Source organism: Aethalodelphis obliquidens, unplaced genomic scaffold (genome assembly GCF_003676395.1).
Source record: "Aethalodelphis obliquidens isolate GAN/ISIS:26980383/991018 unplaced genomic scaffold, ASM367639v1 scaffold61, whole genome shotgun sequence".
Lineage (NCBI taxonomy): Eukaryota > Metazoa > Chordata > Mammalia > Artiodactyla > Delphinidae > Aethalodelphis > Aethalodelphis obliquidens.
This window is the reverse complement of record NW_020838005.1, coordinates 3,782,441-3,805,529: the sequence shown is the minus strand read 5'-3', so window position 1 is coordinate 3,805,529 and position 23,089 is coordinate 3,782,441. Positions and strand designations below refer to the sequence as shown.

At 45.7% G+C, this 23,089-nt stretch overlaps 1 protein-coding gene across 6 annotated transcripts in view; it reads right to left on the bottom strand.

The window, feature by feature from the left end:
- Positions 1-23,089, bottom strand: part of PTK2B (protein tyrosine kinase 2 beta) — a 140,328-nt gene that overhangs the window by 26,839 nt on the left and 90,400 nt on the right. For 5 of the 6 annotated variants that reach the window (XM_027087865.1, XM_027087864.1, XM_027087867.1 and 2 more), the window contains 3 exons: positions 9,876-10,054; positions 9,238-9,325; positions 7,950-8,029 (listed from right to left, as the gene is read on the bottom strand). The exons of the other annotated variant lie outside the window; for it this stretch is intronic. In XM_027087865.1, coding sequence (XP_026943666.1) covers positions 7,950-8,029; positions 9,238-9,325; positions 9,876-10,054 — 347 coding nt within the window. The remainder of the gene's footprint in view (positions 1-7,949; positions 8,030-9,237; positions 9,326-9,875; positions 10,055-23,089) is intronic. 6 annotated transcript variants of the gene reach the window in all.

Genomic DNA, 23,089 nt, shown 5'->3' with positions numbered 1-23,089 from the left:
AGTAAGGTTAGATCCTCACCTTGTACTTTATTCTAAACGGATTAAAGGGGAAAATGTTAATAATGAAACTACTTTAAAACTAGAAGAAAAGCTAGGGAAATATTCCCAAATCATGGGATTGAGAAGAATATCTAAAGCGTGAAATCATAGAAGAGATCTCCAATAAAAACTTAAAACATGTAGTGCTATGTCCTTAACAATTTTTAATAAATGGTATTTTTGAATATATTGTCAATCAAGGTAAGTAGTTATCTTTTAATAATTATGGTCTCAATTTTAGAGAAGAAAATGCATTGGAAAAAACCTGACTGGATCTACCCTGTTAATGGAGGTTATCTCTGGCTAATGAAATTTCAAATGATTTTAGTCATTTTTTTCCCCCTTTCTACATGTCCCAAATACTCCACACTGAACAGGTATTACCTTTTTACCTGAAAAAAAATTTAAGGCAGTGAGATTAGTCAAACCATCGTAATGCACGAGTTTTCTGGGTTCACTCCCTGCTGAGATGGCCTCCTCCATGGCTACACGTTTCCCCTATGTAGTAAGTTCTTCATTCGTTTCCCGTCCTCTCATTAGGCCCCTGGAGCTACGGAGACTAACTTTAATCCTTTCCTAGATGCCATATACTTGAAGGCAATTCTTTTATCATCACTTCTCTCTTCATTATGGTCCGTTCTCTTCTTATAGTCCCCAACACACACACACACACACACACACGTGCACACACACACACGTGCACACACGCAGGTGCACGCACACACACACACACACACACACACCAGGGCATTGTCCTCAATTACTTCAACTGCTTCACTCAGATGACAAAAAGTGATGCAAAGTAAGAATGAGGAAGAAAAACTGGCTCTGTGGTGAGAGGGGCACAGGAAGACAAGTGGTTCTTTCCAGCTGGGGCAGGCCCAGTTATTTCAAATGCCAGCAGTTGGAATGGAGGGAAAGCAAAAGATAAAAAGTTTCCTATAAAATGTCTCTTACAGAATCAAAGACAAGTACATTAAAATGAGTTTCAGGGAGTAATAATATTTAATGACAGCTCAGTAAATATTGTTGAATGATATTTCACAATATTGAAATGTATTTCTAGTCTATCTCCTTCTAAGAAAAGATGCAAGGATAGTTTTTTTTTTCATTTTTTGTTGCTGTTGTTCTTTTTGGGTTTCTTTTGGCTCCACTGTGTGGCATGCAGCATCTCAGTTCCCCGACCAGGGATGGAACCTGTGCTCCCTGCATTGGGAGCCCAGAGTCTTAACCACTGGACCACCAGGGAAGTCCCTAAGATACAGTTTTGAAACATATTTAAACAAAATAGAGTTAGAAAGAAACCAGGCAATGAGGTAAATGAGATAAAAAAAATGTGCCAATCTGTGGCTTGGGCTGGTTGCCCTGGCAGCCAGGGTAGTGGACAGAATACCTCGCCAAGTGCTTAGCTCATCAGGAGATAATATTGACCATAAAACAAGGACTGCATTTCTTAAATTAAAAAGTGTGAAAAGCCACTGATCGAAAGAAAACTAATAGTCGTAACACTCATTCTACCAAAAAAATGTGAAGCCAATTTCATGGTTTTTTCCTCCTGCTGCAATTCTGGTAAATACCAATCGTATAACATTAGAGCACAATTCAGTAAATGTGAGAGTAGGAGGGCCTGACTAAATGTGGTCTGAGTGTATGACCTTCCAATGGTCTAATTCAGTGGTTTTCAACCAGAGGCAATTTTGCACCCTCTCCCCAGCCTGGAAACACTTGTCAATGTCTGGAGATCTTTTTTTAGTCACAGCTGGTTGGGATGAGGGGTGGTCCTACCAGCATCTAATGTGTAAAAGCCAGGAATGCAGCTAAATATGCTACAATGCATAGGATGGCCCCTACAACAGGCATTATCCAGCCCCAAATGTCCCTCTTGCTGAGGCTGGGAACCCCTGGGAACCTGACCCAAGGGGAGAACTTGGGAAACTAGAAAGAGTGGCTCTTCCCTAACCCCACTTCTTGCTACCGGGTGCCTGACAGAGCGGGACTGCAGATGCTGGAGGAGTGTTCTAGCTGAGCAAGGGCAGATCTGCACTCTGGAAATCAGACAACAGGTGAGCAGGGGTGACATTCAGTTATAGGGCACGAGGAACTCATCCAGGGCTCTTCCCTGGATGGAAGATCGTTTTCCTCTTGCTTCCACCCGAAGGCACTTGCAGTTAAGATCCAAAATGTCCAGTCAGTCATGGCAGCTTTAGAAAGTTTTCTGAGCCAGTGTTCCCTGCGGCTCTCCGCATTATAGGAGACCTCAGAGCACGCCTGTGCAGCTTCCACAGCAGGCAGCACGGCCACCCGCATTTCCTCTGGGTTGAGTGAGCTGCAAAATGTACTCCCAGGTAACTGAACGAATTGGCTTGCTGCACGCAGTTATGGGATTCTAACAGAATAAATGTTAGCACGTGTCCACCAGAGAAGAGGAATTGAGATCTTTCAGGGTTATCCCTTCATTCAAATACATACTGTGCTCTCATCGTGTGCCAGGTGAAGGCGGCACCAACCGTGAGTTCCAAGGTCTGATAGATTTCAGACTAGTGGATGTGAACAACTGGGCGCCTGCCGTGTAAGTACGGCAGATCCCTGCAGGGTAGGACGGGCGGGGTGGGCACAGGGAAGGGGAAGGTTTCGAGGTGGAGAGACCCTTGAGGCTGCTCTGCAGGAAGAGCCCAGGGCCACCCTGCTTATTGCCGACATTTCACAGGTGTCCTCTGAGGTTTTCTATGAATGTAGAGGGCAAGCAGGCAACCCTGGCTCAGTGCATTTTCTAAAGCTGCCAGAACAAAGAAGAGTTTATCAGGCTGAAAAGGGGTACTAGGCGAGTATTCCACGCAGAGGGGATGCACCACCCACTGAGGAAGTGACATCTGCTTCCCAGTCCCAGGTGACAGCGGTCTGTTAATGTCACTCCTGGTTTACAATAACGAATGAATGAATGAATGAGTTTTGAGACTAGGGATGGATGAAAGAATTCTGAGGACTGGGGTATTTAAATAAGCCTTAGTAAAAAAAAAAAAAAAAATTGGGGTTGGCTAAACGGAAAGGTGAACAAATTTGGAAATGAACACTGAGGAATTAAAAAGCATGAAAAATAACAGCAGTTTTAGAATGATTAAGGAGGTGGTGAGTGGAAAAGTTTTTTATTAGGAAAAAGGAAGATAACACATCTACACCATCCCAACCTCTAGAAATCCAGCTTACTGCCTATATCACTGATGGCCCTTCTCTCATGCACTAAAGATCATGTATTGTGTAACGCGGGCCTCTCACTGCTGTGGCCTCTCCCGTTGCGGAGCACAGGTTGCGGAGCACAGGCTCCGGACGCGCAGGCTCAGCGGCCATGGCTCACGGGCCCAGCCGCTCTGTGGCATGCGGGATCCTCCCGGACCGGGGCACGAACGCGTGTCCCCTGCATCAGCAGGCGGACTCTCAACCACTGCGCCACCAGGGAAGCCCTGTGTAACTTTTGACAAAGGCGCCCAGTCACTCGAGTGTGCTGTGATCTGTGTCCCTAATGTTTGGAGCGGTTGAACATCACTGAGATGTCCGGGAGAAGCAGTCACCGCCCCTCATCAGATGGACCCTCTCGCCTGAGACTCATCTTCCCAATCTTCTGTGCTGAGCCCCGTCTCAGCTGCTGTCAGTGATCCCCAACCTGCCCCGACTGCCATCCTTGAATGAGGCTGTACCTGCTCCGAGTACCCTCTAAGTGCCTGGCTGGTTCTCCGCAGCCTGGTCCACCACTGTGCGTGGCAAACACCAGGTGGACAGCAGGGCCTCTGGGCAGGCACAGGCCCCTGACTGATACTCAGGTAAGGACAGCAGAAAGTAAAGAAAAGCAATACAAGTATTAACTTATCACGAACATTTATAAATCAACTATAAGATAAAATGCCTTTTGAAACAAGCCGCGTGTTCTTTCTCTGATCTTTTCTTATTACCCGTTACTCGCTAACTCCTGTTGGGTTACACATTCGCTCTGAGTTTTTAGGTCAGAGTGTTCTGGAGCTCAGCTGGGAGTGGACAATAGTCCTGGATGTCTCTGGTGAGGGGGAGGCTATTTGGTTCCTCAGACTGGGAGGGTACTCCAGCATGTGGGCCATGAATTTCACACTTTAATTCATAGGGGGATATTTAGAGAAAAGATTTGGCATTTATAAAGCACTTCCAGTAAGGGGCTTCCCTGGTGGCGCAGTGGTTGAGAGTCCGCCTGCCGATGCAGGGGACACGGGTTCGTGCCCCGGTCCGGGAAGATCCCACATGCCGCGGAGCGGCTGGGCCCGTGAGCCATGGCCGCTGAGCCTGCGCGTCCGGAGCCTGTGCTCCGCAACGGCAGAGGCCACAACATTGAGAGGCCTGCGTACCGCAAAAAATAAAAAATAAAGCACTTCCAGTAAATCAACAAAAAAAATGAATTAAGTATGATTCCAACTATATGACATCCTGGAAAAGGCCAAATATGACGACAGTAAAAGATGAGTGGTTTTCAGGGGTTGGGAGGGGAGGGAGGGAGGAATAGGTGGAGCACAGGGGAGCTTTAGGGTAGTGAAACTGTTCTTTAAGATACCGTAATGGTAGATACATTGTCACTGTACACTTGTCAAAACCCATAGAATGTACAATACCAAGAGTGAACCCTAGGGTAAACCCTAGGGTAAACTAAACCCTAGGTAAACCCTAGGCTTCGAGTAATCACTATGTGTAAATGTAGGTTCATCAATTGTAATGAATGAACCATGCTGGTGGCGGATGTTGATGGGGACAGGGGTTTATGGGAAATCTCTGTACCCTCCACTCAATTTTGCTGTGAACCTAAAACTGTTCTAAAAAATAAAGTCAACTAAAGTAAATAAACAACAACATAAAGGTAAAGAGAAAAAATTAATTAGTACAAATGATGAATAACTAGTGAATACTTCCGTCTCTATCACTGTTCTAACTACTTTAAATATGTTAACTCATTTATTCCTCATAACAAGCCTGTAGGGTTGCTACCATTATCATCCTTCCCATTTTACAGATGAAGGAACTGAGACACAGAGAGATGAAGTAACTTGCCCAGTAAGTGGAAGACCCAGGATGCAAATTCAGGCAGCCCAGCTTCAGACCCTTTGCTCTTCATCATTATGCCCAATGGCTCCTCGCTATGAATTGAGTCCATTGAGGTTTCATCTTGGTAATCTCATATCTGGTGCATATACCATACTTCTTTCTTAAGCTATGAAAGAATACATTTTCTTTTTTCTGGTGACACCATATTATCGGTAGGCAGGTGACACAACAATGTTAACAGGACTTTTCCCCATAATCTGTAGGTAGACTGCACTCTGGAATCTTTTCAGGAAAAAAAAATCACAGCCTTGGAAAATTCTGCATTACGGCCTGATTTTCAGAAATGTATCTGTCTCTCTTGGTTAGAAATAGTCATAACTTGACTTTAAAATAGTCCATGATAATGGATAGCTTTGTATTCAACTTTAAAAATTATAGGCTTGGAAATCTATGAAGTTTACAAAATAGGTGTTTTCCATATCCTTTCCCGAATATATATCTTTGTATCTCAAAGGTCAGCCCGTAAGAATAGGAACATTCGTCTGACTCTGCTCATCAGGCTAGGGGAGATGTGAAATAATACATCCCTGTCGTAAAGCAAGCATGGGTTTTGGAATAATCCTGAGTTGATAAGACAGCCAACACCAAGAGACTATCCACTCCTTATAAGACCATAAATGGAGCCAGGCCAGTTGGCGCACTTTGTCCTCCAGTGTATTTAGCCCAGTGCCCGGTGCTAAATAATGACAGTCATTATTATTACAACCAATGACAGTTTGGGGGTGATTCGAGGAAAGAAGAACATGAACTAGGATGCTCGTGGGTCTTCTCTATGTTGCTGTTTTACTACTAAGTGATGGTATTTTGAGAGTGACTTCAGTGATCAGAGTCTCAAAGTGACAATGGAGTTCTGGGTATGAGATCCACAAACAAAAAGGTAAAGGTGGGCTTTTTTGAGTTGTCTAATTTCAGAGGAGAAGATAGGCGTGTGTAAGCTGCAACGCTGTGATGGTCTTGGAAGGCATAAATGGCACATGTGATAAGGTAAACTTCGCGGAGAGCCCCCGAACCAGCAGCACGCAACTCCCAGGACCACTGCCAACTGCGGCGAGGTGGTTTGTCTTCCAACTGGCATCAGGGGTGCAGACTTCCTCTGTGCAGGGGACCCTTGTGTCCCCTGGCTTGTTGAGACAGCCACCAAGTAGGAAAGCAAGGAGGAGCCCTCCGAGGCTGTCCTTGACCTATTCTGTCACAGATGCCAGCAGTTTCAGAAGCCCCCCACTTCCCATCCCACGGCTCTCCCTGGGGGATCCCTCAGCACTCTCTCTGAGATCGAGGATGGGAGCCAGAATTCCTCAATGCCCCCCAACTTAGCAGAAGCAGCAGCAGAGTCCTATTCTCTATACCTTTAAGGTCACAGATAGGGCAAGACTCACCCTGGAACCATCACCTCATACGAGGCTAACTTGTCTCTAAATCATCTGGAAGACTTGTCAAAAATGCATGTCCTGGGACTTCCCTGGTGGCGCAGTGGTTAAGAATCCGCCTGCCAATGCAGGGGACACAGGTTCGAGCCCTGCTCCTGGAAGACCCCACATGCCACGGAGCAACTAAGCCCGTGCGCCACAACTACTGAGCCTGCACTCTAGAGCCTGCTAGCCACAACTACTGAGCCCGCGAGCCACAACTACTGAAGCCCATGTGCCTAGAGCCCGTGTTCCTCAACAAGAGGAGCCACCGCAATGAAAAGCCCGCGCGCAGCAACAAAGACCCAACACAGCCAAATAAATAAATGAATGAATGAATGAATAAACAAATAAAATAAATAAATTTAAAAAAAAAAGCATGTCCCAAAGTCCCATCCACATCTACTAAACCAGAGTTTCCAAGGGTGGGGTTAGGGAATCTCTAATTTAATGAGCTCCCAGGTGATTATGATTTGCAACCAGATTTCAGAACCACTGTTCTAGGACAGACAAGGGGTACAGAAAAGGTGATGAGAGGGCAGAATGGGTCATGGATCCTGGTGGATGGTGAAAGTGAATGGTGCTGCTTTGGCTGAGAAAGTGCTAGAGCATGGTCTTAACATCCTCCTCCTCTGTCCACAGTGCTCCCAACGGCCAAGAATAAGGTTTATTTCTTAGACTGTCATTCAAAGTCTTCCACCATCGACCCCAACTCACCTCCCTAAGCTCATCTCCCACGGTCCTCCAGTCTGCTCTTTTCCTTCCACTGGTCCCCGAGCCCAGAATGCACCCTCCCCCACCTCCCAGTTCCCCCCAGTATCTACCGCTGGAAATCGTTCTCTTGCTTCCTGGACCAGTTCACATTCCCTCTTCCTGATGTCCTCGGGCGGGATTACTGGCTCCTCTATGTATGTCTGTGTGGTGCTTATTTCACTCTGCTGCATTATGATCAATTGTAGACACACTTGTCACCTCCCAAACACTGTGAGTTTACGGGCCTCCTCGGATGATTTACTAACTTTGTCCATATCTATTAGCACCTACTGGAGCTGGGGGTGCAGCAGTGAACAATACAGTTGGAATCCCAGCGTTCGAATATCTCCCAGAAACTTGCCTAGTGCTCAGAGAAACATTTACTGGATCACTTGGATGGCAGCCAAAGGAAGATAGGGGGCACGAACCAGAGAGGGAGCTGGCATTTCTCTCCCGAGGACCAGATGCTGAGCACCTCGGGGGCTTACCCTCTGTCGGCCACAGCGCGTCCCTTTCCAGCTCTCACATACCCACTCTTGCTTCCCACGCTGGAGGAGAAAGTCCAAGCTGGCCAAGTGCCCAGTACAGGAGGGGAGGTGCAGGCACCCACTCTGGAGAGGCCTTGAGGCCACATACCTGAGCTCCAGACAGCCCAGCTGCAGGGCCATGCCCTCGCTGACCTTGCTGGCATAGCGTTGCATGTAGTCATTGCGGAGCTGGCAGGGAGAAAGGCCGAAGTTCAGATTCCCGCCCCCGTTCCCTGTTTCCCTGAGATGGGCAGGGCCCCAGGAGACGGTGGGTGCTTTGATCACCATCCTGCCGCCCTGAGCTATCTCTCACCCCCTCCCGCAGCTATGCACAAATGCGTAGCAGGAGATGAAGGGCAGGAGGGGAGGCTCAGGAAGAGCCCTGGGCAGCGGTGATCCCGTTCAGGCTGAGGCCCTCGAGTTTCTGAAGCACTTTCACGGCACATTCTTTCATGGATCCACGAGGCAGGAAGTTCAGGCTCCCCTCCCCGACTCCTCATTTTGGAGATAAGGATGCTGGGAATTTGGGGAGGACTCAGTAATTTATCCAAAGCCTTGTTGGTAAGTGGTGACAGATGTCATCCACTGTAGAAGAAAAGTCTGGCTTGGTCTCTAGTGAACCAGGAGGGAGGTGTAGGAGGGGGTTAAGGCCAGGCAGGAAACAACGATGGCAACTCCCTGTACCCGGCACTCACTCCCTGCCGGGTTCCGTTCTGGGCACGTGCATTATAGCCAGGGGTGTGGTGAGCAGCTCTAATCAGCTCATGGAAGCTAGTTATTTAAGTTTTCCAAAATTTCGCAAGCTGGTTGAAATATTGGTACTTTGAAATAGACCACGATGGGACTATTTACACCATGGAAATTGGCAAGTGCTACAAATCAGAGAGCTGGTTTACCAGCACCAGCTAATGCTATCATTAGGTCTTCACATGAACCCTGTAAAGTAGGTATTCTTACTATCATCCCAATTTCACAGAAGAAGAAACAGCCTCGTGCAGGTAAACTAAGTCCCGAGGGATAGCAGGTTAGGAAGCGGTAGAGCTGGGTAGATAACAGGTGTGTCAGACGGCTGAGCCTGCCTGCTAAGACCATTGCCTCCTCTTTGGACCTGCTCTGCCCACTTCCCCAGCCAGGTCTCCTGGGCACTAGTCCAAAGCCACTAGGAAAGTCCAAAGTCCTAGTCCAAAGCCACTAGGAAAGTCCATGTGTCCATGGGGTGGGGTTAGCCAACCCTTAGCTGTGAGGGAAGCAGGGTTGGACAGCTGACCAGGGACCAAGGAATGTTCCCGAGAGAAGTTTCCTGGAATGGGACCTCCAAAATCTAAGCTTTGTCTTTCCATCTCCCCAGCAGAGGATGGTCATATGACCATGGGGACCACAAGATAAAATGCTTTTACCTGTTGGTAAAAATAAAGCAGTGTGGTCCTGTCTTCTTTCAGGCTCTCCATGAAGTCCTCTGGCAGGTAGCGGATTTGAAGGTCATACCTGGGACAGGAAATTCAGACTCTGTGGTTGACCCAGGGAAGCTGGTCATGCCAGGAGCTGCCCGTGGAGCTCCTGGCCTCCCACTGGGGACTTGTTCCTCTTTCCTTCCTCTGTGGTTGGCTGGAGGACCATGAAGGACAGAGGGGTGGCTGACCAGCACACGGTGGTCAGTGCTAGTTCTGACTCTCCATCTTCTCCCTCTGATGATAGCTGTTTACCTTCGGTTCACAGACCAGCCCTTGGCCTGGCTCTCCCTCTTCCCCGCACTTCTGTTCTTCCTTCTCCATAGTGCCAACGGCATCCTGTTTAGGGCTGTGCCTAGATATCCGTCTTGGGATGGGGATGTGCTGTGAGCCCATATTAGCTCTTAGCAAACAGATGCATTGGACGCTGCAGACGGACCAACCTAAAATGCCACTGTGACGTTCTAGAATATTCTCAGAGGTTGGGAAAGGGCTCCAAGAAAGGACCTTCCAGGGTCTCCTCTCACTCTGCACTTACCGCCGCGCCCCCCCCCCCCCCATTTGAGAGCACAGGGCTCCTCTCCTACCTCCACTCAGCTTCCATGTGTAGACACTCGTACTTGTCCTGCACCTCGCCCACCGTCATCTGCGGGTGCAGCCAGTGGATCTCATCCGACTTCATGTGCTTCAGCCTCAGCCCGTAGCAGTCCGCCAGCTGGATGTTGGGCCCGATCCGCCCGCTCAGCAGGATGGAGGTGATGACCTCCTACAGAGGAGAAGAGAGGGGGCATGACCCAGGGGTGCGCCTGCTGGGCCCCCACAGTCCTCATGCAGGCCCTGGAGGTGTGATTCTCTAGGCTGGGATTCTGACTTAACGTTGTATTCATCACTGATTCGCTAGCACTTAGTGCAAGGCGTGGTACACAGTAGGCTCTACGTGATGAATGGACAAGTTGGCAAAATGACACAGAGATGGAGGAACTGAGAGGAGACAGGAGAAGCCAAGGGGAAAACGCAGTGAGGCAAAGAACATGGATTCTGTGCTTCCGTATTTCATTCCAACCAATCAAACCCAGCATCCTCTGTGTAAGGAGGACCATCTGAATGGTTCCCAATTCAGCCAGCATTACTGAACGTCTGCAGTAGGCACTTCTGGGCACCGTGCATGCATTGTTTCATTGAATCTGTGCAACACAGGGGAGCAGGTGTCATATCCCCATTTGGCAGATGAGGAAACTGAGGGAGGTCACACAGCTCATGGAATTAAGCTGGGAGTTTGAACCCTGAGCCACTGGACTCTGAGGACTTGTAGTAGACCAAGCTTCTTAATGGGGAGGTGGGCTGGGCAAGATAGAAGGACAGGACTTGCATTAAGGATTAAATGGCACAATTCCCACACAAGAAGCATGGCCACTGGAAATAGAGTGTTGACAAGAAATTAGGTGCTCTCCTTATTCCTGCTTTCTTGACCAGAAGCCAACCTGCCCCACAACCTGATGCCATAGCTTCCTGGCCTAGCGCCAGAGCTGGATTAAGAGGGGGTCCATTGGCAGCTGCCTGGAAACCCATCATCTATAAGGTCCTGTCTAGTTCTGAAATCACATTGGTTTCACTTTAACTCAGGTTTCTCATGTGGTTCCATGCGTAACTGGTGAATCAAGCCCACTCCTGATGGAGCAAAAAGTACCCTCAAAGGCAAATTAAAAAACTCACAAGCACTGTCTAATCTCTATTGAGTATCTTTGCAACACATGCCACCTAGCCTATATACAACCAGCCCGAAGGCAGAACAATGCAGGGTGGGTTGCTGTCTGATCAGGAAGAACAGTGACCCCGGATTACTTAAATTTTATGTTTTTGTTACATCTCCCAAGAAGTTGTCTAATGTATTAAATCAAATGTAATCAATTCCTTAATTGGAACAAAAAGAAAGGTATACCATTTTTCTTAGAAGAAAATCAGTTTCTTCTTATTTTCACTAATAAAATGTCCAACTAATATTTAGAACACCAAATTCTTCTTCAGCCTGTGCACTCACATGTCTTAGTCCAGTTCTGCCTCCTGTCAGCCCTCTTTAACTCTATGGAGTTGTGAAGCTAAAAGACTCTAAGCTTGAAAAATCCCTTCCCCATTGGGAAAGCCAGTGCCCATCAGAGAAGTCAAGTATTGCTCTGAGATGGAAAGTGAGGCACAAAATGCAGATGTTAACTGCGGTAACAAATCAGCACAGGGATCAGAACTCCGGTCCTGGAATGAGGAAGAAGGCTGTGATCAATGGTACCTACAGTGAGAGGGACACAGACAATAGGAAGAGTTCAAGACTGGGAAGTTGACCATTTTGTCATTATTTCCACCCATGTCTCTTGCCACTCACCCTCTGTACTTCTCTGTCCACTTGGCCATCCAGAGCCCCCATGTCAGTTCCATATAGACTCCCAAACTGGAGTCCCAGGCTCTGGTGTTTTTAAACGTAGAGACTTCCCTACCCAAGTTGAAACTTATATAACTGAAGTCTAATTTCCCCAGAACTGGGACCCCTGTGATTATTGAAAGTTTCAAATATATATGAAGAAAACAGAAGTCAGTAGAATAGTATAATAACCCCCCATGTACACATCGCCCAGCTTCAACAATTACTAACATTCTGCCATTCTTGCTTCTTCTACAACACCATCTACTCCCTAACCATCACTCAACTATCATCAATTTTTACAGTTCTTCTTTTACAGTGAAATTTATATTAATTTAAACGTGCAAATTTTAGCTATACAATTTGACACATGAATACACCTGTGCAACCCACATACCAATTAAGAGATTTCCAGATCCCCAGAAAGTTCCCTCATATCCCTTTTCAGTCAAACTTCATGCACATTCCCACCTCCAATTCTAGGCAATGATTTTTTCCTCCCACTTTTACTTAGTTTCGCCTGTTGTAGAACTTCCTATAAATGGAATCATTTAGTATATATTATTCATTCCCCTGTTGCTAAATACCTGGGCTATCTCTCATTTTTGGCTATTGTAAATAAAATTACTATGAACATTAATGTACAAGTCTTTTTGTGTATGTATGTTGTCATTTCCTTTGGACAAATACCTAGGAGAGGAATGACTAGGTCAAAGGTAGATAAGTGTTTAACTTTATAAGAAATTGCCAAGATTATTCTATTTTATATTTCCACTGTGATAGATGAGATTTCCATTACACCACCTCCTTACCAACATTTGGTGTTATACAAGTCTTTCTAATATTAGTCATTTTAGTGGGTATGCATAGAATCTCACTGAGCTTTTAATTTGCATCTTCCTGGTACCTAACAACATTGAGCACTTTTTCATCTGCTTATTGACCATCAATATGTCTTCCTTTGTGAAGTACTTGTTTAACTTCTTTGCCCACTTTGTGTTTGGGTGTGAGTGTGTGTGTGTGTGTGTGTGTGTGTGTTTATTGAAGTAGGAGATCCTCATACATTCTAGCTAAAAGTACTTTGTATATGTTTTACGAATATCTTCTCTAGGTCTGTACTGTGCCTGTTATTTATTTCCTTAACTGCATCTTTTGATAAAGTCTCATTTATCAAAATGTTCTTTTATGGTTAGTGCTTTTTGCATCCTGTCTAAGAAATCTTTGCCTGCCTCCAAATCATGAAGATATTCTCTTTTCTTTTATAAGCTTCATAGTTTTAACTTTCACCTTTAGCTCTGAGATTGATCTTGAATTAACTTTTGTGTATGGTGTGAGGTAGGGCTCAAGATACATTTTTTTTCTCATAAAGATCTATGGTTATTCAACATTGGTTGTTGACCTTCATTTCCCAATTGAATTATTTTGTTGTCTTTGTCAAAATCAATTGGCCATATAAGTTTAGCTCTATTTCTGGACTCTCAGTTCTGTTCTATTGATCTGTGTCTGCACTATGCCAGCACCACGCTGTCTGCATTACTGTAGCTTTCGAGGAGATCTTGAAGTCAAACAGCGTAAGCCTTCCACCGTTTCCTCCCCAAGATTATTGTGCTATTCTGGGTCTCTGCATTTCCATATACATTTTTGAATCAGTTTGTCACTTTCTATTTAAAATGTTTGCTGAATTATGATTGAGACTGTGTTACATCTATAGCTTAGCGAGGGAGAATTGGCATCTTAACAGCACTGAGTCTTCCAATCCTCACACATGGTATATCTTTCCACTTATTTGGCTCGTCTTTAATGTTTGTCAGCAATGATTTGTAGTTTCTAGTGTATATGTTGTACAGGTCTTTTGTTAAATTTATTCCTAATTTATTCTTTTGTTAAATTTATTTGATACTTCTGTAAATTAAAATTAAATTAAATTTTCTATTTTGGTATTCACCCTCTCTGTGGCTCCCTGTTTTCCAAGACTTTCCTCAATCTTCTGGCTACTCTGCCAGCCCCAAGTTCTATCCTCTTACACCTCAAACCTGTAAGGCTGCTGCTTTCTGCCCCTCTAGCCCCTCCCAGATTGGAAAGTGCCATCAGGCAAAAGCCACAAATTTGCAGATTTCGTTCTTTTCAGTTCAGCTCTCAAGAGCAGATTTTCCTTCTGCTTTGCTGTGGTCTCTCTCCAGGATCTTCAAGAGAATTTGATTTTTTATTTTGTCCAGATTTTATCATTATTCTCTGTGGGAAGATTAGTCCAGCCAAGCTACACCAGTTTTGAAATCTATGTGGTATGTTAATGAACAAATCTGTCTTCTCTGCAGATGGGAGAGGGTTGGGGAGCAGAGAGCTCCCTTCAAGTCACAGGCAGCCATCGTGCAACACAGCAATAGCCAGAAGTACAAGCCCTGGTGTCAAACTTCTACAAGTGCTCCATCCACCCACCACCACGTAGCTAGTTTTCCTTGGACAACATATTTAAGCTCTCTGCATTCAGTTTTCTCATCTGTGACATGGAGGAAATAGCAGTATCTATTTTGAATGGTCTTACGAGGATTAAATTAGATAAAACCCCTTAAGACAGAACTTGGCACAAGGTAAATACTCAAAAAACCTTAGCATTATTTTAACACAGCAATCTCTTATAGATTCTGGTGCTTTCGTAAAAACAAAGAAAGAGTGGAAATACAAAACAAAACTCTGCTTTCCTCTTCTGCTACCTTTTTATCTCCTTTTCTTTTTTCCTTCCCTTGGAGGTGGTGGTTTGCCCAGGGGTCAAATTAGTGAGGCTGAGGGGTGGGCAGTGGCTGCAGAGCCAGGAGCGGATCAAAGGAGGAGGTGGGGCCAGGGGTGGAGAGGTCTGGAGTGGTTAGGAAATTGGTTACATACAGGTGGATTGAGCAAAGGAGTCAATATATTGAGGATAATGGGAAATAGGTTTCTTACTGTTGGAGAAAGTATTTGAAATATAGAGAAAGGAAGAATAGAGAGGAACCTTAGGTGAGGAACTGGAATTAAAAGCATTGGTGAGGGCTCCTGGTGAGAGAGAGAGGGAGAGAGAGAGAGAGAGAGAGAGAGAGAGAGAGAGAGAGAGAGAGAGAGAGAAAGAGAGAGAGAGAGAGAGGTTTGTTTACTGAGAAAGCCTGGGACCAATGACACCCTGATAGTCAAATGCATACCAAGCACCCAGTCTTACTTTCCAAATACCCTTCTCCACTAAACGGATCTAGGGTTCCTTGGAGAAATGGCCGATTCCAGGGCTGGGGCAAAGAAGGTACAAGATGAGTCTGGAATATCTTTTTGTGCTAGAAAAAAGGAAGTGTTTAGAGAATGTAGGAGACATATAACAAGGAAGCAGTATCAGCTTACAGGGGCTGGCACGGGCCAAGTCTGGGAGAACCTAAGCATTGAAGTCTATAATGGTAGGAATGGATTGCATCCACTGAATAAAACAGCATCTAGGATAGATAGATAAATAAATGGGGGAGAAGAGGATGCTCTTCTTTCCAGGAGATTGCTAACTAGTAAATGTAGAAGAAAGGATGGAAATAGAAAACCACCATTTGGCAACAAACTCAGTGTCGGTTGGTTAATCAATGGATGATAAAACTGGAGGGTGGAGGTCTGATGATGAATAGGACATTGACATGGTCTTAGTGTATCTCCTTTCAGACACTAATCAAATACAAAGGAAAACCTGGCAGACACAAATGACCAGGTCATCAAAGTTAACATCACCAGCGTTAGAACAAGGTAAACAGGACATGCCTCCCACCTTGATACACTGAGAAGGGTATAGCATCATTTCTGAGATATCCCTGCTAAGAGTTCATGATGAGTCTAGTCATGAGACCTGGGTGAGGGGTCTCCTCAGGGATTGATAGAATAAAAGGCCTATACTCTTTCAGACTGAGAAACTCTTCCAGATTGGAGGAGACCAAAGAGATATGACAATGCAATGCAATGTGTGTTCCTGGACCAGACAGGAAAAAGAGACATTGTAGGTACAGTTAGTAAAATCTGAATGGGCTCTATGTTTTGGATGGTAGAGCTGTTTGTAGCAATGGTGATTTCCTGATTTAGATGGTCACAGTATAGCTCTGTAGAAGAGTGTCCTTGTGTGGGGAAATAAACACTGGAGTCTTTTCAGTGATGGAGCAGTATTGCTGCCACTTGCTTTCAAATAATTCAGAAAGAGAATAGTGATAGTGGGCATACTGTATGTGTGTTTATCAAGGGATAGAGCTACTACATACGGCAAATGATACATTTGAACAATTGGGGAATCTGGGTGAAGGTGATATGGGAGTTCTTTGGACTGTTTTCTCAACTTTTTTTTATAAGTTTGAAATAATTTCAAAATGAAGAGAGATTCTGATGAGGGAAACTCCCAGCCATATGAGAAGTAATTTTTGCCAGGCTAGATGGGGCTTTTCAGCTTCTCTTCCACTCAGAGCCTCTGAGAGGGGCCTGACTGAATCCAGCTCTTTGCTCTGTGGTTTGTGAAACTCTCCAGGGCATAATTTATGCAAAATTTTTTCTAGGTTTCCTGCAAAAAAGCAACAAATTTCTGTTGTAGGGATGTTGGGATAAGGTTAACTCTAGATCCTTGGGGTGGAAATGCATTAAGAGACTCTTCATCCAACAGATTTTCAAAGGAAGATTGATTTCAGTTTCAGGTAAGGAAGAAGCTGGGGATTTTCTAAACATGAACTGCATTCTTGGGAGGCTGCCTGGTACTGAACGGACTTTTTATTGGGTTGCAGGGGAGCTTCCTCCTGGAGGAGCAAACCTGAACTTCCTGGGGAGTTGGAGCTTTACCAAATGGCTACTCCACCCACCATCGCCATCACCCTGCTGGTTACTGATGACAGGATGTTGCATAGGAAAGAACTTGGCTGGTCTTGTCCTTGCTTCTGGGAAGGGAGCCTCCGAATGCTTGGAATATCCTAAGCGATAAGAGTGCCTTTATTGTTCCTGATGGGCACCTTGGACCAAACCTCACCACTGAGGTTTATGGTGATGAGGTAACTCATGGTGGGCCCTTAGGTAGTCTCAGGATGGGGGCTGGCCTTGTTGGAAAGATCAACCATGTGGTTAGAGGTTTGGAGCTTTGAGTCACATGATATCAGCCTGGCCTCCAGGGAGACAAGGAGGGCTGGAGATTGAGTCAAATTACATGGCCGATGACCCAATCAATCAATAATCAATCAATCAATCAATTATGTCTACATCATTAAACCCCAATAAAAACTCTAGACACTGAAGCCGGGGGGAGTTACCTGGTTGGTAATGCTAGCTGGAGGGTGACATGTCCTAAGAACACAGAAACTTCATGTTTGGGACCCTCCTAGAACTCACCCTATGTGTCTCTTCATTTGGCTGGTTCCTATTTGTATCCTTTATAATACAATTTTAATTGTCCTGAGTTTTGTAAGTCATTCTAGCAAATTATTGAAACTGAGGTAGTGGGAACCCCTAAATTTGTAGCCAGTTGGTCAGAAGTGTGGGTGACCTGGGAACTCTGAGGAAGGGTGTCTTGTGGAGGACTGTGCCCTCAACCTGTGAAGTCTGTGCTAGCTCCCCAATTGCACTGGGTCAGAACTGCACTGTAAAGTGTGTCCATCCTCCAGGCACACCTGGGGAGAGACAAAGTTGACAACCACAGGTGACATACAAAGAGCACTAACTTTGGGGTCACCCAAGCCCAGGCTGTGAACCCCATTCTGACATGTACTTCTAGTAGGATGACAAGCTCCCCGAGCTGCAGCCTCCTTCCTGCTGTTCCCTGCCCTTGTCCTACGAAGCTGCAGACAGTTCCCTCATTCCAACCATCAGCAACTATCTATGACGTATGCATTCCGCAAAGTGTAGCAGGAGCCCCAGAGCTCACACAGAGCCCCCGCCTCAAGAAGCTTCTATTCAGGGGGTGAGAGGAGGAAAGCAGCTTAAGTGGTGGGGGCCCCAGAGTGGGCTGGGAAATCAGTTTAAAAGAAAAAACTTTGAGGTTTGACACGATCTCCCCGTGGAGGCTTCTGCATCAGCCCTGGCTTTCCCTCACCCTTCATTGTCTCTTCTCTCATATTCACGCAGCTTCTCACGCAAATTGTGGGAGCAGCAAAACCAGCCCTCCGCCCACGGCTCACAATTTGTCATTAATGAGTTCCATATTTCTTTCTCTATGAATAAATCACTTTTAAAAACAACAGTATAAGATATTTACCTACTCACAAAATTGCCATATGTAACATGACAGAAAAGAAAAGAAAAAGCTGTCTTCATTTTATCAATTGTTATTTAGCTAAGCCCAGGATTCTATTTTGCTACAGGAAAAACCTTTCCTTCCACCCACGTTGAGGGCTACTGAAAAGCAGGCCCCGGACAGCCCATGGCTCACAGCTTCTGAGACTTTCTTGCACACAGTGGGGTTTCTATGGCTTTTCTTCCTGCTTGGCTGACGTTGATTTATTGGCTTTATCGAATAGCGTGAAGACCCGAAACTGCCTTCACCTCTCTCCCTATTCTCTGGTATTTCCTCTTGCCGGCCAGAAACAAAGAAGGAACAGGACTAGATGCTTGTCCCCAAGCCCAGAACAATTTATTTCCAAAGAGAAAAAGGTCACCCAAGCAATTAATTACTCAATCCACTTTCTCACTCTCTTGTTGGAGCAGAGCCAAATTTTTTTTTTTTTTTTTTGCGGTACGCGGGCCTCTCACTGTTGTGGCCTCTCCCTTTGCGGAGCACAGGCTCTGGACGCGCAGGCTCAGCGGCCATGGCTCACGGGCCCAGCCACTCCGCAGCATGTGGGATCTTCCCGGACCGGGGCACGAACCTGTGTCCCCTGCATCGGCAGGCGGACTCTCAACCACTGCGCCACCAGGGAAGCCCCTGAGTCACATTTTTTAAATCTGAAATTGATTTTTGTATATAGCGTGAGGTATGGCTGAAAATGAGTTTGATTTCAGCAGGATATCTAACATTCAGGGCCTATATGTGTGGGACTGTATCTTGCCTCTTTCTCTGTTGCTTTGATCTAATAGTCCTTGTACCTCGGTCACATTTTATAACTTCTGTAGTAATCTCTGTATTCTCGTGATTTTCTCAGGTTCACCTAATTTTTCTTTTTATAAAATACCTAAGCTTTCTGGTTTTTCTCGCTTGAGCTTATGAAACGTACTTCATGTTAGTGGCTGGGTTTTTAGGAACAGCCTGACAGCTGTATCCCCCACTCCCTCCCCCAGAAGTGCCTGCACCTTGCCTGAGGTCACAGCCCTTACTGGGGGCAGCCTGCATCCACTGACTGGTTACACTGGGGGTTTAAAGGCCCTGTCCTTTCTTCCTAATTTGGAACAGCTCTGCTGGGCCATCCCAGCTCCCGTGCTCCCTGTGATGCGGCCGCGTCACAGCCCAACTTTTCTCTCTGCCCATTCCTGCCCTGTCATTCCCTGCAGGTGAGGTTCACGGGGGCTTACTGATGCTTCCTGCCTGCAGAGGGCATCTCGGGGTCTGCTTCGCGGGAGCCCATCTGAGGATCTGGCCTTCATTTGTTTTCCAGGCTTGATTTGACTCACCGTCTTTACCCTTTGGTTTATGAAGGCAAAATGCTCCTCTTTTTAAAAATGATGGAACTTAAAATTTTAATAACTTGAAGCCTTAGTTTTATAAAGTCCTGCTTAAATTCTCTTTAAAAAGATATCCCTTTGAGATGGAAGGCAACTTTAAACAGATGACTTTTGTCACTGGGTCCTCATTTCTATGTGATAAGATCCAGACTCTTTAGCGTGAGGCATAAAAGGCCCTATGGAATTTTCCTCTGTATGTTTTTTCCAGCTTCATCTCCCACGCTCACCCATGATGCCCTCTAAGTGCCCGCCTCCCAGGACTACTCTCTTTCTTCTCCAAGCCCAGCATGTCCCACCTGGAGGACACCTGGTCCCCTCCCCTCCTGTCCTCCCCCTCGCTGAGCTGCAAGTTATCCTTTTTAAGGCCCATTAGCACTGTGAGGTCCCCTGGGAAGCCCTCCCTGACTTGCCTAGACAGGGTTTGTCTCCACCCCTGGGTTCCCAAAGAAGTCTGCACACACATCTTACAAGATGCTGTTATGGGTTGAATTTTGTCTCCTGCAAAAGGTAGGTTGAAATCCTAACCACCAGTACCTTAGAATGTGACCTTATTTGGAAACAGGGTCTTTACAGACTAATCAAGTTAAAATGAGGTAGTTAAGGTGGGCCCTAATCCAATATGACTGACGTCTTTATAAAAAAGGGAAATTCGGACACAGAGGGAGACATGTACACAGGGAGAATGCCACGTAAAGATGGGGGATTTGAGTTATACCTCTATGAGCCCAGGAGCACTAATGATTGCCAGCAACCCACCGGAGGCTAGGAAGACGCAAGGAAAGATTGTTCTCCTACAGGTTTCAGAGGGACCATGGCCCTGCCGACACCTTGATCTTGGACTTCTAGCCTCCAGGTCTGTGATACAATGAATTTTTGTTGTTCTGAGTCACCCCATTTGTGATACTTTGTTACAGCAGCCCAAAGAAATGAATACAGACATTTACCAATTAGAACTAAGACAATTACTGATGTTTGCCTTTTTAACCTCTCAAATGCAAGGTCAAAAGCCAAACCTTAGATACAATATTATCCTCTACGAGCCCAGTCCTTGGCCCAAAGTAGATCCTCAAATACCTGAGAAATGAATGAATGATTAAATGAATAGGAGCCAGCTCTCTGGATAACAAGTTGCGGTTAATGAGGGACAGTGACCTACATTCAAAAATGTTCAAGAGATCAGGAGTGTGGTGATTAGTGACATCACCAAGGCTTTGGTGTCTACTGGATCTGGCCAAGACTGTGTGGTCGTGGCCGTGTCACTTAATCTCCATTTCCTCACCTGTAAAATGGGGAGCATATCTCTTCCACCGTGAGATTTTTGGGTGGGATTGGATAAGATAACATGTGATGTAAATAAAGGAGCAGATATAAAATTATAAACATGTGACACTGCCCCCCTCCATTATCTAAGGAGGTTTCCATGCACCACGCAACTCTTGAACTTCCGTCGTGTGAACTTGGTAATGGGGGAGCGTGAAGCAGAGAGGTTCCAATCCAGTTGAACTTGACTTACACACTGGAAGAAGCAAAAAGTGACTGAGGGGAAAAAAAAAAGAATGGATTTTGCCATGAGCAATAGAGGGGAGAAAGATAACAGCCTTCGTGGACTAGATTTCAGGAATTTTTAAAAATGCAAGTAAAGATATTTTTGGACAGGAGCCAACCCTATTGGATATTAAGAAATGGTGATAAAAATTTTAAGAAATTTTTCTGTTTATCTTGAAAGTGATCCCTCAATGATATTTTTCCCCAAAGAGATTTCAGTAAAGATTTAAACTGATTTCCAATTAGTTTTACATGACAGACTAATAGTTTTTTGGAAATGTGATACCACTGAGACTGGCTTCAAGGGAAAAGCAAGCTGGCCAGGTTTATGTGGGTTCCAGACACGTAAAGAGCTTAGCCTAATGGTAGCACACAGTAAGTGCTAAATAAATGCTGGCCATGGTCATGATGGGTGGACAAAGAAGAAAGGATAAGCATGGCTCAAGCTCAAGCCATCCTGGGGAGTAATTAACTCAAGAAGTCTATAACTGAGACATATATTTGAGAGCCTGAAATGGAGTCTAAGGGTCCCTGGGCAGAGAGGCTCCTTACACTCTCCCAGCCGGAGTGGGAGCTGGTGCCCTGGGACCGGGATCCACTCCCATGGAGTAACTGGCTGAGCAGTGGTCAAGGAGGGAGCCATGGTTGCTGGTAACTTCCAACAGTCCTTCAGATCCACAGAAGAGGTGCAGGCGGCTGAGTAGAGCCATCTCTGGAAAAGGGATCTGAGACCATTTCCAAGCTTAAGCTGGTACTGGCAGCAGCAGGAGGCTGACGCGTGATGAATGAACCTTGGAGGATGTCAGGTCGTGGCCATGGAGAAGAAAAAATGCAGAGAAAAATGACTTCCTTCTGCTTGGAGCAAGAAAGCCACGAAGGGCTTTATGTTCCTAGGGCGAAAGCTCACGATAGCAGGCTCCTTCCTTTCCCCTTCTGCTACACGTGCAGACAGGAAGTGAGGGTCTGAGAAAGTGCAAAAACAGGTGGAAAAGGCAACAAGAGGCCTTCTTTTTAAATGACTTGAACCGAACATAAGAGGCATCTCTGAAAAATATTCTGTTAAAAATAACACTATTATGTCAAATGTTTGGATTTACTAATAACCTACAAGGAAAGGCTCTGGATGCCAAGCTGAGATTTAGAAGGGATGAAGAATGTGATAGGTCCGTTAGGACAGAACCAGGAGGACTTCAGGAACTTCTCTGAAAAAGTCTTCCTACCAAAATATCTCTTAAAGTAATGACTGATTTCTTTGTGTGGCGTGTGGTGTCTGCCTCAGAGCGAGTCACTTCAGCATGACTAGTGAGGTTTTATCCTCACACAGGGCGATGGGTTTGGGGTGTTCATTTCACTATAATGCTCCGTAACTCACATCAGTGAGTCCCAACGGGCGCCGTTGGCATGTGGGGCCCGATGGTTCTTTGTTGTGTGGTGCTAGTCAGCACCCATGGCTGCGGCCCACTGAATGTCTTGCCCCTGGCCCTGGTCATCCTGACGATGACGACAACGTGACAAGCAAAATAAAGTAGGCCCGTACACGTTTCCAAACACCACCTTCCAGGAGATGTGGAACAGCCCCCAGGGAGAACCGCCGACTCGTCTATTTGGTACCTATTTTCTTCTGCATATACCAAGAATTACACAAGAAAACCTCTCAATGATTCTTACCTACGCATTCAACAATTACATACTGGGCACATTCCCCATATCAGGCCCCCTTCTAGTGCTATGGATATAGCAGAGAATGAGACAAAGTCCCGGCCCCGGAGAGCTCCCATCCTACTGCAAGGACAGATACCAAAGGAGTATATGTTTTGTATCAAGAACCTGAAATGTGTTTATATCTTGGCCTTAGTTCTATGCCTGGAAGCATGCTGTGGACTGAATGTTGGTGTCACCCCCAAATTCATATGCTGAAGCCCTAATACTCAATGTGATGGTATCTAGAAGTGAAGCCTTTGAGAGGTGATTACGTCATGAGAGTGGAGCCCTCATGAATAAGATTAGTGCCCTTATAAGAAGAGACACAAGAGTGATGAGCTCTCTCTCTCTCTGCCATGTGAGGACAGCAAGAAAAAGCCATCTGCAAGCCAGGAAGAGGGCTCTCACCAGAACCCAGCCATCCTGGCACCCTGATCTTGGACTTCCAGCCTCCAGAACTGGGAGAAATAAATTTCTCTTGTTTAAGCCCCCATGCCCGTGACATTTTGTTATGGCAGCCAAAGCATAAAT